This window comes from Hypanus sabinus, chromosome 27 (assembly GCF_030144855.1).
Source record: "Hypanus sabinus isolate sHypSab1 chromosome 27, sHypSab1.hap1, whole genome shotgun sequence".
NCBI classification, from domain to species: domain Eukaryota; kingdom Metazoa; phylum Chordata; class Chondrichthyes; order Myliobatiformes; family Dasyatidae; genus Hypanus; species Hypanus sabinus.
In genome coordinates, this window is record NC_082732.1 from 2,606,509 (window position 1) to 2,622,939 (window position 16,431).

Consider the following 16,431-nt stretch of genomic DNA (forward strand, 5'->3'; position numbering starts at 1 on the left):
AGCTGTGATAAGACTGCTGAACAGATCCTAACCCAGATCTGGGCCATACCTTCCAAATATCTGGACCTGACTTGCACTATCTTACTTACCCTTTTCTATTTTCTAATTATGATTTATAATTTATATTTTTATTACATTTACTTCGATTTGTACTTCAGGGAGTTCGATATTTTACTTCCGGGAGTGCGAAGTGCAGAATCAAATATCGCTGTGATGATTGTACGCTCTAGTATCAATTGGTGACAATAAAGTAAAGTAAACATCCAGTGACCCTGTGATCTCTGTCTCAGGGGCCTACATCAGAATGTCTTTCAAAAGGATGAACTCTCGCAAGGCGATAGGCCCCAATGATGTACCTGGTAAAGCTTTGAAAACATGTGCCAACAAACCAGCAGATGTTCAAAGACATTTTCAATCTCACATTGCTACGGTCAGAAGTTCTCACGTGCTTAAAAAGTGCAACAATCATAGCAGTGCCTGAGAAGAGCAGGGTGAGCTGCTTTAACAACTATCGTCTAGTTGCACTTACATTTACAGTGATGAAGTGCTTTGAGAGGTTGTTAATGGCTAAAATTAACTCCTTTCTCAGCAAGGACCTGGACCTGCTGTAATATACTGTACCTATCACCACAACAGGTCTACAGCAGATGTGATCTCATTGGCTCTTCACACAGCCTTGGATCGCCTGGACAGTAGTGCAATCTGCAGCCTGTAATTTCCCTTTGGGGGTTGAATTTTTGAAACATCTGAATGATCTTGCATTTTTGCTGTATCCTGAAGGATTTGGCAAACTGGACTCTCGAGAATGCCATGCCCATTGCTGGAGCGGACTTTAGGCTGAATTGAAACATTGGAACAGATTGAAGTGGCAGGCCCAAGGATGAAAAATGAAATGATGATCTGGCACAAATCCAGATTGAATAGATTAAGGTGTTGAGGCCGAATGAAGGACAAACTGGTGTTCGGTCTACTGCTTCGTGTCTTGCTCGCCTCAGCACGGAACTGGCTCTGCAGTCACTGGGATCCTGCACCAGCTCTCCCTGCCTCAGCCCTGAACTGGCTCCATGGCAGCAGATCATGTTCTGTGTATTACTTGTTTACATGATTCGTTCTTTATCACACATTGAATGTTTGATCTTTGTTGTGTGGGATTCTTCATGGACTCTATTGTGTTTCTTTTTTGTGGAAGCCTGCAAGATGAACTTCAAGGTTGTATATGGTATACATGCTTTCATAAGAAATGTACTTTGAGGAAAGGAAAGGATAGTTTACAGATAGTATGCAGTCAGCCCAGGGCATAGCTTCCTTTACATGGAAGGGGACTGTAGCAAGTCCATACCAAGAAAAAGAAAGGATGCAAATGAAGAATTCTCGGGTGACACTTACTTTACTTACAGTTACTTGACTAATTCTGAAGTATTATCGGTCTTTAATATGTAGATTCTATTAGCCAATAACATCGATATTATCGTAATGTGCTTGGTGATTGATAATGCAAATAAAGAATTTGAATCTACACAAGGTTACCAATTGGTTAATATATGTATCCACTAGCCCATTTCTGTATAAAAATGGCATTTCTTTGCTCATACTTTAGAACAATGTGATGAAGGGATCATGATGTTCTCCTTGTGCACAAGTAAATAAAGTGCAATTGAAGATCGAGTGTGAGTTTTCAAAGTTCAGTTAACTGGCAGCAACATCCTCTTCACATTACTACCAGGAAGGAGGAGATACAGGAGTCTGAAGACCCACAATCAATATTTTAAGAACAGTTTCCCCTCCACAATCAGATATCTAAACAGTCAATGAACCCATGAACATGACCTCATTATTTGTCTTTTGCACTACATATTTATTTTGTAACTTACACCAATTTTTTTATATCTTGCTCTGTACTGTTGCTGCAAAACAACAAATTTCACAACATAGGTCCACAAAATGAACCCAATTCTGATTTTGATTCTTGTTCCTCATATTTTTCACCAACTTCCCTACTACTGATGAAAGGATCACCGGCCAGCAGTTCTCCAAACTTATTCCTAGTTATTTTTAAACAAGGGGACATAATAAGTTATTTTCCAGTTTTCTTGTACCTCATTCATGGCTAACAAAGATGTGAAAATCTTCGTCAGAGACCCAGCAATCTCCAAAAAAAACACAAGGCATAAGACATAGGAGCAAAATTAGGACATTCAGACCATCAACTCTGCTCTGCCATTTCTTCATGGCTGATATATTTACCCTCTCAATTGCATTTTCCTGCCTCCTCTCCATAACCTTTCATGCTTGAACTAATCAACAACCTATCAAATTATGCCTTAGTAAGCCCAATGATATGGCCTCTACAGACACCTGTGGCAATGAATTCAACACATTCACCACCCTCTGGCCAAAGTAATTCTTCATCTCCGTTCTAAATGGCTGTGCCCCCTGGTCCTAGGCTCCCCCACTATAGGAAATGTCTTCTCCAAATCCATTCTATCTGTGCCCCCTGGTCCTAGACTCTCCTACTATAGGAAACATCTTCTCCACATCCACTCTACCTTGGCCTCGAATCCACTCGAATTTGTAATGACCAGTGTGTGCAAAAGCCTTGTTCTGTGCAATTTTTTGCCCAGTGACATGCATGCACTGAATATTTAAGTGGAAGCAAAACTGAAGGTATTCTAAGGATAATAAACTACCAAGTCCAGTTTGTTGTTTATTGTTTAAAAGAAATAAAATAATACTCATCAAGGAGTCTTATTTCTCATATACTGTATGACAACACACACGGGTAACAACAGTTTTGTTATTGTATGTAAATCTCTCTCGAGCTGCACATTCCTGACCTCATCAGCTTTTGGTGAAGCAGTTTCTATGGTTTCGGTAAACCAATCTACTTTAAATTAACGAGCAATTCCTTTGCTCATCACACCATTTGTCTCTTTGGAATTTGACATAGTGAAAAAATAATTTCTTCTATAAAAACAGTATAAATAAGCCAGTTCTGCAGAAAAATCTGCAGACAAATCTTCATATATTCCACATTGTCAACAGCATCCACTTCAGAAACCGAAAAAAGGAAATGTGACTGTGTACAATCATGAAATATATTTAATGTGCCAACAAGATAGATGACAACAATGTGCAGTTTAAATTCCTTTGTGTGTATGTGCACACCTTAGAGGGAACATTGTTTTCAACATTCATAAGGCCATAAGATATAGGAAAGTAGGCCATTCAGCCCATTGAGTATGCTCCACCATTCAGTCATGGGCTGATCCAATTCTTCCAGTCATCCCCACTCCCCTGCTTTCACCCCATACCCTTTGATGTCCTAGCTAATCAAGTACCTATCTATCTCTGCCTTAAATGCACCCAATGACTTGGCCTCCACAGCTACTTTGGCAACAAATTCCACAGATTTATCACCCTCTGACTAAAGTAATTTCTCTGCATCTCAGTTCTAAAAGGACATCCTTCAATCTTGAAGTCGTGCCCTCTTGTCCTAGAATCCCTTACCATGGGAAGTAACTTTGCCATAAAACTTCTTCAGGCCTTTTAACACTTGGAATGTTTCTGTGAGGTCCCCTCTCATTCTCCTGAACTCCAGGGAATACAGCCCAAGAGCTGCCAGCCATTCCACATATGGTAACTCCTTCATTCATGGAATCATTCTCGTGAATCTTCTCTGAACCCTCTCTAATGTCAGTATATCCTTTCTAAAATAAGGAGCCCAAAACTGCACACAGTACTCCAAGTGTGGACTCACAGGTGTCTTTTAGAGCCTCAACATCACATCCCTGCTCTTATATTCTATGCCACTAAAAATGAATGCCAAAATGTCATTCACCTTCTTCACAACTGACTCAGCCTGAAGGTTAACCTTCAGAATATCTTGCACAAGGACTCCCAAGTCCCCTTGCATCTCTGCATTCTGAATTCTCTCCCCATCTAAATAATAGTCTGCTTGTTTATTTCTTCCTCCAAAGTGCATGACCATACACTTTCCAACATTGTATTTCATTTGCCACTTCTTTGCCTATTCCCCTAAACTATCTAAGTCTCTCTGCAGGCTCTCTGTTTTCTCAACACTACCTGCTCCTCCGCTTATCAGTGTATCATCAGCAAATTTAGCCACAAGTCCATTAGTACCATAGTCCAAGTTATTGACATACATTGTAAAAAGTAGCAGTCCCAACACCAACCGCTGTGGAACTCCACTGGTAACTGGCAGCCAGCCAGAATAGGATCCCTTTATTCCCACTTCTGTTTTCTGCCGATCAGCCAATGCTCCACCCACACTAGTAAGTTCCCTGTAATTCCATGGGCTCTTATCTTGCTAAGCAGCCTCATGTGCAGCACCTTGTCAAAGGCCTTCTGAAAGTCCAAGTACACCATGTCTCCTTTGTCTACCCTGCTTTTAACATTCGATAGGTTTAAATAAGATTCTCCCTTCATTCTTCCAAATTCCAGTGAGTACAGGCTCAGAGCCATCAAATGCTCTTCAAATGATAAGCCTTTCTTTCTCGGTATCATTTTTGTGAACCTCTTCTGTACCCTCTCCAATATCAGCACATCCTTTGTTAAATAAGGGGTCCAAAATTGCTCACAATTCTCCAAGAGAGGCCTCACCAGTACCTTATAAAGCCTAGCATTACATCCTTACTTTTATATTCTAGTCCTTTTGAATTGAATGCTAACATTGCATTTGCCTTCTTCATCACAGACTAAACCTGCAAGTTAACCTTTAGGAAATCCTGACAAGAACACACAAGCCACTTTGCAACTCAGATTTTTGAATTTCCTTTCCGTTTAGAAAATAGTTTACACTTTTACCTTCTACCAAAGTGCATGTCCATATACTTGCAGACACTGTATTCCATCATATTTCTCTTAATCCGTCTTCGTAGTCTTGCTTCGTCCCTGTTCCCTCGACATTCCATCCACCTATCTTCTTATCATCCTCAAACTTGGCCACAAGGGCATCAATTATGTCATCCCAATCATTGACATATAACATAAAAACAAGCTGTCCCAACATTAGCTCCTGTGTTACTCCGTTAGTCACCAGCAGCCAACCAGAAAAGGCTCCTTCTGTTCCCTGCCTTATTTCCTTTAGATCCCACCAGACCCCAGGGATTTACCCATCCTAATGTGTTCCCCTATTTCTAACATTTCTTCCCTCCTGCTACAGACATTATCCAGAACATCACTGACCACTTGACACCCTCCCCCTTAACTCCCCATCCTCTATGCACTTCTCTCTGGTGAATACCCATGATGAGTATTCACTTTGGACCCAGCTCATATCCCTTGACTCCACACATAGATTACCCCCTAGGCACTGGCTGCCAAGGAAAGAGTACATTTGAGAGTAGTAAAGTACTGCTCTAGTACATTTAGAACATTCGTTTGGATTCTCCTTAATCTTATTCACCAAAGGTAGAATCAGAATCAGGTTTATTTTCACAACATAAACCTGGTTCAGATTCTCACCAAGTTCATTTCATAGCCCCTTCTTTCACTCCTTTTGTCTTCCTCATATTCTCTCCTGTATACCTCAGTTGATACCATTTCCTATAAGACACACGCTTCCTACTTTTTTTCTGATCAAATCTTCAATATCTTTTTTGCCGAGTTTCTTTAATTTTACCATTATCTTTGCCTCTGAGCATGACAATCTGACCCTGAACACTTACTATCTCACCTTCAACCTTCAGAGGATGTTGTACTCTGACCCCCAGCAAATACACCCAGTTGACATCTGTCAGGTCCAGTCAATATCTACCTTCCCTCAGTCTAGGGCCTGAGCTCAAGGATCAATATGATCTTCTTTGAAATGTATGGTCACTGTTCCCAAGGATTCATCCACAGAAATTTCACACTCTTTTCCCACCCTTGTTCCCCAGGATTAGGTCAGGTACACCCCCTCCTCAGCAGTATTTCCACATACTGCATCAGAAAAGTCTTCTAAATGTATTTTACAACTTTATCTCCATCTAAGCCCCTTGCTCTGTAGCAATCCTGGTTAATATTGGGAAAGTTAAAACTGTCCATTGCTACAATCTGATGTTTTTACACCTTCCATGATCTGCCTATAGATCTGTTCTTCTAATTCCTGTTGACTATTTGGAAGTCTGTAGTTATAACCCTATTAAAGTGATCTTATATCCACACAGCCTCCCTGGCTGAACACTCCAGAACATTCTCTCTAACTACTCCTGTAGTTACTCTCTTTCATTAGCAGTACAACACAGACCCCCCCCTCCTCTTACACACTGCTCTGACATACCTCTATACCTCAGACCTGTTGTTTCCTCAACCACCTTACTGTGATTGCAATATCAGTTTCATGTGTTGATCCACTCTCAGATCATCCATCTTACCTGTGAGGCTTCGAGCACTGAAGTGAAAATAGTAAATCCAACCACCCTCTCATACTTCCTTTCTTTCAGTCATAGAAAACTACAGCATAGAAACAGGCCCTTCAGCCCATCTAGTCAGAGTCAAACCATTTCAGCTGCCTATGCCCATCAACCTGCACCCCTCCCATCCACGTACCTATCCAAACTTCTCTTAAACATTGAAATCAAAATCACATCCACCACTTGTACTAACAGCTCAATCCACACCCTCACTACCCTCTGAGTGAAGAATTCTCCCCTCATGTTCCCCTTAAGTATTTCACCTTTCACCTTAACATGACCTCTAGTTGTCGTCCCACCCATCCTCAGTGGAAAAGGCCTGCTTGCAATTACCCTATCGATACCACGCATAATTTTGTACACTTCTATCTAATCTCCTCTCAATATTCAACATTCTAGGGAATAAAGTTCTAACTTATTTAATCTTTCCTTATAACTCAAGTCCTCCAGTCCCAGCTCTGTACTTTTTCAATCTCATTTACATCATTTCAGTAGGTAACTGAACAAAACCACACAATACTCCAAATTAGATCCCACCAATGTCTTATACAGCTTCAATGCAACACCTCAACTCCTGTACTCAAGACTACGACCTATGAAGGCCAACATGTCAAAAGCTTTCTTTATGACACTATCTAGCTGTGATGCCATTTTCAATCAAGTATAGGCTTGCATTCCCAGATTCCTTTGTTCTACCGCACTCTTCAGTATCCAACCACTCAATGTGTAAGACCTACTCTGGCTGGTATCCTAAAGAGCAACATATTGCATTTGTCTGCATTAAATTCCATCTGTCATTCCAAATCCCACTGCCAGCTCTGACAATCTTCTTCGCTGTCTACTATAAAACGATAAAACATAGAGCAGAAATAGGCCATTCAGCCCATCATGTCTGCTCTGCCATTCAATCATGGGCTGATCCAATTCTTCCAGTTATCCCCAATCCCCTGCCTTCTCCCCATACCCTTTGATGTCCTAGTTAATCAAGAACCTATCTATCTCTGCCTTAAATGCACCCAATGACTTGGCCTCCACAGCCGCTCATGGCAACAAATTCCACAGATTTACCACTCTCCGACTATTTCTCCGCATCTCAGTTCTAAATGAACATCCTTCAACCCTGAAGTCATGTCCCCTTGTCCTAGACACCCCTACCATGGCAAATAACTTGGCCAAATCTGTTCAGGCCTTCACTGCATCCCTAACTTGGTGTCATCTTCAAATTGGCTGATCCAGTTAACCATGTTATCATCCATATTGTTGAGATAGATGAAAAAGAACAATGGACCCAACACCAGTCCCTGCAGCATTCCTCTAGTTACAGGCCTTCAGTCAGAGAGGCAACCATCTACTACCACTCTTTTACTTCTCCTGCAAAGCCAATGTCTAATCCAATTTACAAACTCGTCTTGAATGCCAAAAAAAAAGGAACCTTCTTGGCCAACATCCCATATGGGATCTTGTTAAATATCTTGCTGAAGTCAATGTAGAAAACATCCACAGCCTAGCCTTCATCAACTTTCCAGGTAACATCCTCAAAAAACTCTATAAGATTGGTTAGACATGACTTACAACACACAAGTCCATGCTCACTATCCCTAATCAGTCCATGTCTAACCAATCAGTTTATCTTTGTCCTTATTTACTGTAAAACTAATGGCATTACAATCACTAGATGCAAAGTGTTCCCCTACACAAACTTCTGGCAACTGCCCTGTCTCATTCAGTAATAGCAGGTCAAGTATTGCACATTCTCCTGTTGGGCTTGTGTGTGCTGATTAAGGAAACTTTGCTGAACACAATTGACAATCTCTATCCCATCTAATCATTTTACAGTATGGGAGTTCCAGTCAATCACCTACTTTAACAACCTTATGTTTCTGGCAACAATCTCTTTTGTGTGATCTCTCTACAAATTAATTCTTCTAAATCCTTCGGACAGTTGGGTGGTCTTTAATATAACCCTATTATCATAGTCATATGTTCCTTATTACTCAGCTACAAACACACTAACCTCAGGTTCAATCAGCCTAAGATAAATTGGCAGATAATCACAACATCAACATATCCTAGAGAGGGGGAAGTGGTGTGCTGGAGGAGAGACTATTTAATTTTTATTCTTGAAGTAAGCATATTTATGTGGATTTGTTTGTGTGAATGGATGCAAATATACACCTGAAACTATCCGTCTGTTTTTGTATGATTCTGTATACACTGTATCTGTGTGTTAACAAAGTAAAGTACCTATGCATGTGTGTGACTGTGAAATGAAGGATCCACTATTGGTGGTGTCAGCCTTGCCTCCAATCCAATAGTTTTCTAACGGATAATGATCAGGCTTTTATTAAGAGACCAGAAGTAGTATCTATTCCAAAGGTAGTGGGAGAAACATTCCTTTGGTCAGACAACAAGTGATTCAACTGTTTGTCTTATACCCTCAGGAAACTTTTATTTTCATTAAGCGTATAAGAGAAGTAAGTGAAGTGTCTAGTGATTTCAGGTATTGATCCACCTTCACCCATCCTGTGCTGCATTCTAAGAATGCAGTCCTGATGAAAGTTCTCGGCCCAAAATGTCGACTGTACTTCTCCCTATAGATGCTGCCTGGCCTGCTGTGTTCCACCAGCATTTTGTGTGTGTTGCTGCATTCTAAGACCACTTTTAAATATCTAGCTTCGGGAGCAGACAGAAGAATATCAGCAAGACAAGAAAAGAAATTTTAATCACACTTAAAGGTGTTAAATTTAATACTTAATTGACAATACATTTCTCCATGAATATTGACTGCCCTTGGTGTCCAACACAGCACAGTAATGTGATTTAGCAATCCCAACCCAGGATGGTTCACAGTCCTGCCTATACTCACAATCTCCAGTGTCTCTCACTGCAAACTTTAAATCCTGTCATTGCTACAACTTTTCATTCTCAAAACTGATCTATATGCATCTGTGATTCCAGAGCCAACTATTAGCTGGTTCCATCGGCAGAGAAAAATAATGAAGCTTTTTTCTTAGCAAATGATGACTGCCACTCTCTGAAATGCTGAGTGCTCTAGCTGTCCCAGTGCAGTATGACTGTCAGAAAGCTCCTGCACAGGTACTGGGCTAACAGACCATCATCTTATTGCCATGGGAGTTGAATAAAAAGTAGGGAAATATATTGGACAATGGTGAGGCATTATCCGGGCTACAGTGTATGGCAGTCTCCTTATTTATGGAAGGATGTTACTGCAATGGAAGATGTAATGGATGAATACTTGGAAAGGGAAGCCTATCTTCCTGAGGAACATTGATCTGCTCAGATATGTATCTATTGGAGTTGAAAGCAGTGAGTGGTGGTGGGGGGAGGGGTTAATTGATTGATTTGTTTTCTCTCATAGGGCAGCATGTTTGCCTATTCTTTTTTTTAAATAATTTTTTATTGCATTTTTAAATGATTACAAAGTATGAAAAAACAATGTATATAACCCATACCCCCTCCCCTTAACCCCTCCCCCCTAACTGCCCTATAGAAAAAAAAGAAAGAAAGAATGCCTGCTTAAGGCAGAGGTAACAAGGTAAGTTGAGTCTGATGAGAGTTAATTAGCAGTACAGGCCTAAAATTGCTCCTAGTTTGCACATTTGTAAGGTCGACCTTTTAAAAAGCTCATGGAAAACTGATGCAAATAATGGATTCTTACTGAGGTCTGGACTTACCCACAAGTGATACATTTAGGATTAAACATCGGGTGAGCAATCATTTTGATCGGTTCGATGTATTGTTCCGAACCTTCAGTCAGTGTCAAATCGTACTTCCCCAGTACAACGCGATATTTAATACCTTCACTTTAAAGACAAGAACATAACATTAGTGTCAAGTACAATTAGAAGAATGTATAAACAAGTTATTTCTGGCCGCACGTGGGAAGTGGGACAGACCAAAGACGGAAAGCCACATTCTCCTCAGACAATACTCACTTAATACATTTGCCAGCAGTCAGGATCCAGATGGGGTCAATGAGGGCTCCTCCACACATATGAAAGTAGGAAATTCCTTTTTTTGCTTGTAATGAAACCTATGCACAACAAACACACAGGGTTGTTTGCACTATCAGAAAGTTACTTTGTTGCATAGATGAAGTCTATGACTTGATTTACCTGCCAGGGCCAGCTGAATGGAACTACAATGTTACTCTTTTCATCCATGTCTGGTTCATAGACGGGATCTCCACAACTGAACTCAAAAGCATAGGCTGCAAGCAAAAGAAATCAACACTGAGTGCTGTCCTGTCAACGAACACCATCACTGTTGTTTTGGGACTTGGAGAAATAATAGTGTAATGAAAAGCACAGAAATAGATACGGGCTATGGGAAAGAAAGTTGTTATATAATAAATTTACAATATGACTAAAGCTGATAGAAGTGCAGTACCGTCAATTACAGCACAGCAAGATCCAATAAACAACAATGAGATAATGGATAGATTTCAGAACTAAAACAGAGAGAAAGCATATACCACCAGTCCTATTGTTATCAGACTCTTGAAAGTACCTCTTACATGTGTCACGTACCCCTTGATGGGATAAAGAACCAGCAGAAATGGAAAACACATTGGAGTCTGGTATTGCTATAAACTATTAGTGTTTATTAGTAAACTACGCAATACAGTACTATAATTGCAAATATCTTAAACAGGTTAGCAATGATATATATGTACATAAGTGTGGAAATAGAAACAAAACTAGGCTCTTCCAAACCTCAGGGTGATTGGATAGAGTCTTACGATGTTGAAGAGAGTTCAGTTCAGTTCAAGGTTGAGTAACGCTGGAGAGAGAGAGAGAGGTGAGAGGTGAGCTGATGCCATCGATCTTCCCATTGTCTTCCAAAATCCTGTTGTAGTCACCAACTATGACCATAACACGTATGACTGTTCTTCAGTGATGGAATTATCACCCAGGCAAGGGTGGACACACAAAATAATTCCCCATCGGTCACACCTTTTCACACTGCTAGACCCACTGATCGATTTCCCTGAATCGATCTTCCAAAAACCACACCTTCCTGTGGGTGCAACAAAACTCGTTCAGTGTCCGAAACTGTGTGTCTGTTTTTATCTCCACGTGTTGGACACCAGCTGTCCATCAACCTGCTCCGCCCTCCTCTCTCTGTAAGAGTTTTACAAGCAGGCAAGTGTCCTTGTGCAAAGGTAAACAAGCTTGAAGCTTGGCATCAATCTTTCGAGTAGTCTCTCTCTCTCTCTCTCTCTCTCTCTCTCTCTCTCTCTCTCTCTCTCTCTCTCTCTCTCTCTCTCTCTTAATAACAAAGTCTCTGCATTGGTCACCTCCCTCTCTCTCTCTGTAATAGCTCAGTGTCCAAAAGTCAGTCTCATTCTCCCGACATTTTAAAGTGATAATCCACAGAAAATATTAACCCAAGGGGTACATAACACATGATAAAATGCCTCACAATCTAATTTATTATAATTTTGCATTTTATTGTTTAGCTTCCCTGTAATTTAACATGGAAACATCGAAAACCTACAGCACAATGCAGGCTCTTTAGCCCACAAAGATGTGCCGAACCTGTCCCTACCTTAGAAATTACTAAGCTTACCTATAGCCCTCTATTTTATTAAGCTCCATGTACCTATCTAAAAGCCTCTTAAAAGACCCTATTGTATCTGCCTCCACCACTGTTGCTGGTACCCCATTCCACGCACTCACCATTCTCTGTGTAAAAAACTTACCCCTGACATGTCCTCTGTACCTACTCTCCAGCACATTAAACCTGTGTCCTCTTGTGGCAACCTTTTCAGCCCTGGGAAAAAGCCTCTCATCATCTTATACACCTCTATCAGGTCACCACTTGCTCAAGGAGAAAAGGCCAAGTTCACTCAATCTATTCTCATAAGGCATGCTCGCCAATCCGGGCAATATCCTTGTAAATCTCTACACCCTTTTTATGGCTTCCACATCCTTCCTGTAGTGAGGTGACCAGAACCGAGCACAATACTCCAAGTGGGGTCTGACCAGGGTCCTATATAGCTGCAATGTTACCTCTCAGCTCCTAAATTCAATTCCACGATTGATGAACGCCAATACACCATATACCTTCTTTAACCACAGAGTCAACCTGCATGGCTGCTTTGAGAGTCCTATGGACTCGGACACCAAGATCCCTCTGATCCTCCACACTGCCAAGAGTCTTACCATTAATAAAATATTCTGCCATCATACTTGACCTACCAAAATGGACCACTTCACACTTATCTGGATTGAACTCCATCTGCCATTTCTCAGCCCAGTTTTGCATCCTATCAATGTCCCGCTGTAACCTCTGACAGCCCTCCACACTATCCACAACACCTCCAACCTTTGTGTCATCAGCAAACTTACTAACCCATCCCTCCACTTCCTCATCCAGGTCATTTATAAAATCACGAAGAGTAAGGGCCCCAGAACAGATCCCTGAGGCACTCCATTGGTCACCAACCTCCATGCAGAATATGACCCATCTACAACCACTCTTTGCCTTCTGTGGGCAAGCCAGTTCTGGATCCACAAAGCAATGTCCCTTTGGATCCCATGTATCCTTACTTTCTCAATAAGCCTTGTGTGACGGGGTCCAGAAATTACCCTAATTTGTGACAGGGTCCAGGATTGACCCTATGAACTGTGGTGCTATTAAGAGAGAGAGGGAGGCGTCCAACGCAGAGAGAGAGAGACAGAGACTGCTCGAAAGATTGATGACATGGTTTCTCTTCAAGCTTGTTTACCTTTGCACAAGGACACTTGCCTGATTGTAAAACTCTTACAGAGAGAGGAGGGTGGAGCATGTTGATGGACAGCTGGTGTCCAACGTGTGGAGATAAATACCAGGTCCACTGATACACAGACAGACACATAGTTTTGGACACTGGACGAGCTTTGTTGTACCCACAAGAAGGTGGGGTTTTTGGAGGATCGATTGGGGGAAATCGATCAGTGGCTCTTGTAGTGTGAAAAGATGTGACCGGTGGGGAATTATTGGTGTGTCCACCCTTGCCTGGGTGACAATTCCATCACTGAAAAATGATCGCATTGTGTTATGGTCACAGTCAGTGACCTCAACAGGATTTCAGAAGACAATGGGAAGATCGACGGAATCAGCTCACCTCTCATCTCTCACCTCTCACCTCTCTCTCTCTCCAGCGTTACTCAACTAACTACCTCGAACTGAACTGAACTCTCTTCATCATCGTAAGACTACATCCGTCCACCCCTAGGTTTGAAAGAGCCTAGTTTTGTTCCTATTTCCACACTTACGTGTATATATATCATTGCTAACCTGTTTGATATATCTGCATTTATATTACTATATTGCCCAGTTACTAATAAACACTATTAGTTAATAGGAATACAGGACTCCAACGTGTTTTCCATTTCTGCTGGTTCTTTAACCCGTCACGGGGTATGTGACACTTGCATGGGGTACCTTATCAAATTCCTTGCTGAAATCCATATACGCTGCAACTACTGCTCTTCCTTCATCAATGTGTTTAGTCACATCCTCAAAAAATTCAATCAGGGATGACCTCGTAAGGCATGACCTGCCCTTTACAAAGCCATCTTCTCCATCAACTTACCAACCACTGAGGTAAGACTCACTGGTCTATAATTTCCTGGGTTATCTCCCTTTCATGAATAAAGGAACCTTTACTGTAACCTTTACACTTTATTCTGCGTTGTTACTGTTTTAACTTCTTTTGTCTCAAAGTTTTGATCTGTATGAATTGCTATGTAAATCAAGTTTTTCACTGTACACATGACAATATCAAAACAATACCAATATCAATGTCAGGTCAGCCGACATTGGGGGGGAGAGAGACTAGAGGTCCTGACTTACCAGGGGTGCTGTCTGACCTGCTGAAAAGTCTATATTCTCAGCTTTTGCTTCAGGATTGCTAATGTGTGTAGATTCAATAGATGTTCTCTTTGACTGAAGGATAAATAAAGTCCAAAGAAGACTCCCCTCTTCTCAATGATCACTTGAGTGGCTGGACATATTCTCAATAGTCTCCACTATAGCCTGGTACAGTGTTCACATGTTGAGAAGCCTCCTCAAGGACTGGGAACACTTATTCAGTGACAGTGGACCACAGTTTCAGTCATTCCTGATTATTCCAATGGCAGCTGCAGAAACTGGTCTGGAACTGAGTCAGAAGGGAAGGTGGGGGGTGGGCAGAGAGAAGAGGACCACAGTAGTGATAGGGGATTCCATAGATAGAAAAGTAGACGTGAGATTCTGTGGACACAATAGAGACACACAAATGGTATGCTACCTTGTAGGTGCCAAGGTCAAGGATGCCTAAAGGGGGAGTGGCAGAAGATGTACTGCCTGAGTGGCAGAAGATGTACTACATATTGGCACCAATTACATCAGTAGGAAAATGGAAAGGGACACCAACAGGAAAGACAGCAGAGCAGCAATGGCTGAAGTTTCTGCAGAAAATGAGGGAAGTGCAAGACAGATATATTCCAAATAAGAAGAAATTTTTGAATGGAATAAGGACACTATCGTGGCTGACAAGTGAAGTCAGAGCCAAAGTAAAAGCAAAAGAGAGGGTTTACAAGGAAGCCAGAACTTGCGGAAGGAAACTAAGAAGGTGATTAGGAAGGAAAAGATGAATTATGAAAGGAAGCTGGAGACTAATATCAAAGAAAATACTAAAAGCTTCACAGTGGAAGACATCTGCAGTATACCAGACGTTCAAGAGTGTCAGGGAAGTGAAGTACGTGCAATGAAAATTATGACTGAGAAGGTGCTCAGGAAGCTTAATTGTCTGAGGGTGGATAAATCTCCTGGACCTGATGGAATGCACTCTCAGGTTCTGAAGGAAGTTGCTGGAGAGATTGCGGAGGCATTAACAATGATCTTTCAAGAATCGATACATTCTGGCATTGTACTGGATGACTGAAAAATTGCAAATGTTACTCCGCTATTTAAGAAGGGTGGGAGGCAGCAGAAAGGAAACTATAGGCCCATTAGCCTGACAGTAGTAGTTGGGAAGATGTTGGAATCGATTGTAGGGATGAGATTACAAAATACCTGGAGGCACATGACAAGGTAGGCCAGTATGGTTTCATGAAGGGAAAATCTTGCCTGACTAACCTACTGCAATTTTTTGAGGAAATTACAAGCAGGGTAGACAAAGGAGATGTAGTAGATGTGCTGTACTTGGATTTTCAGAAGGCCTTTGACAAGGTGCCACACATGAAGCTGCTTAACAAGATAAGAGTCATGGAATTACAGGGGAGTTACTAGTGTGGGTGGAGCATTGGCTGGTTGGCAGAAAACATGAGTGGTAATAATGGGATCCTATTCTGGCTGGCTGCCGGTTATGAGTGGAGTTCCACAGGGGTCGGTAATGGGACCACTGTTTTTTATGATGTCTGTCAATGATTTGAACTATGGGATTAATGGATAAAAAGATAGATGATGGAGTGGGTAGTGGTGAGGAAACAGAGAGCCTGCAGAGAGACTTAAATAGTTCAAGGGAATGAGCAAAGAAGTGGCAAATGAAAACTTTGGTGGAAGAAATAAACCAGCAGACTATTATTTAGATAGGGAGAGAATTCAAAATGCAGAGATGAAAAGGGACTTGAGAGTCCTTGTGGAGGATACCCTAAAGGTTACCCTCCAGGTTGAGTTGGTAGTGAAGAAGGCGAATGCAATGTTGGCATTCATTTCTAGAGGTATAGACTATAAGAACAGGGATGTGATGTCGAGGTTCTATAAGGCACTCGTGACACCACATGGGGTATTGTGTGCAGTTTTGGGCTCCTTATTTTAGAAAGGATCTACTGACATTGGAGAGGGTTCAGAGAAGATTCACAAGAATGATTCCAGGAATGAAAGGTTTACTGTATGAGGAACGTCTGGCAGCTCTTGGGCTGTATTCTCTGGAGTTCATGAGAGTGAGGGGGGATCTCATAGAAACATTCCGAATGTGAAAAGGCCTGAACAGATTAGATATGGCAAAGTTATTTCCCATGGTAGG

The 16,431-nt window shown here is 41.5% G+C and overlaps 2 protein-coding genes across 2 annotated transcripts in view; both read right to left on the bottom strand.

Annotated features, from left to right (window-relative positions):
- LOC132381895 (proproteinase E-like) overlaps positions 1-4,931 on the bottom strand; it is a 162,894-nt gene extending 157,963 nt beyond the window's left edge. Inside the window, exon 1 of the mRNA XM_059951606.1 lies at positions 4,825-4,931. Within this exon, the coding sequence (XP_059807589.1) occupies positions 4,825-4,931 (107 nt within the window). The remainder of the gene's footprint in view (positions 1-4,824) is intronic.
- A 5,173-nt stretch (positions 4,932-10,104) lies between these two features.
- The window catches only part of LOC132381896 (chymotrypsin-like elastase family member 3A), a 72,952-nt gene continuing 66,625 nt past the window's right edge, over positions 10,105-16,431 (bottom strand). Inside the window, exons 3-5 of the mRNA XM_059951607.1 lie at positions 10,550-10,644; positions 10,370-10,467; positions 10,105-10,237 (exon numbers count right to left, since the gene is read on the bottom strand). Coding sequence (XP_059807590.1) covers positions 10,105-10,237; positions 10,370-10,467; positions 10,550-10,644 — 326 coding nt within the window. The remainder of the gene's footprint in view (positions 10,238-10,369; positions 10,468-10,549; positions 10,645-16,431) is intronic.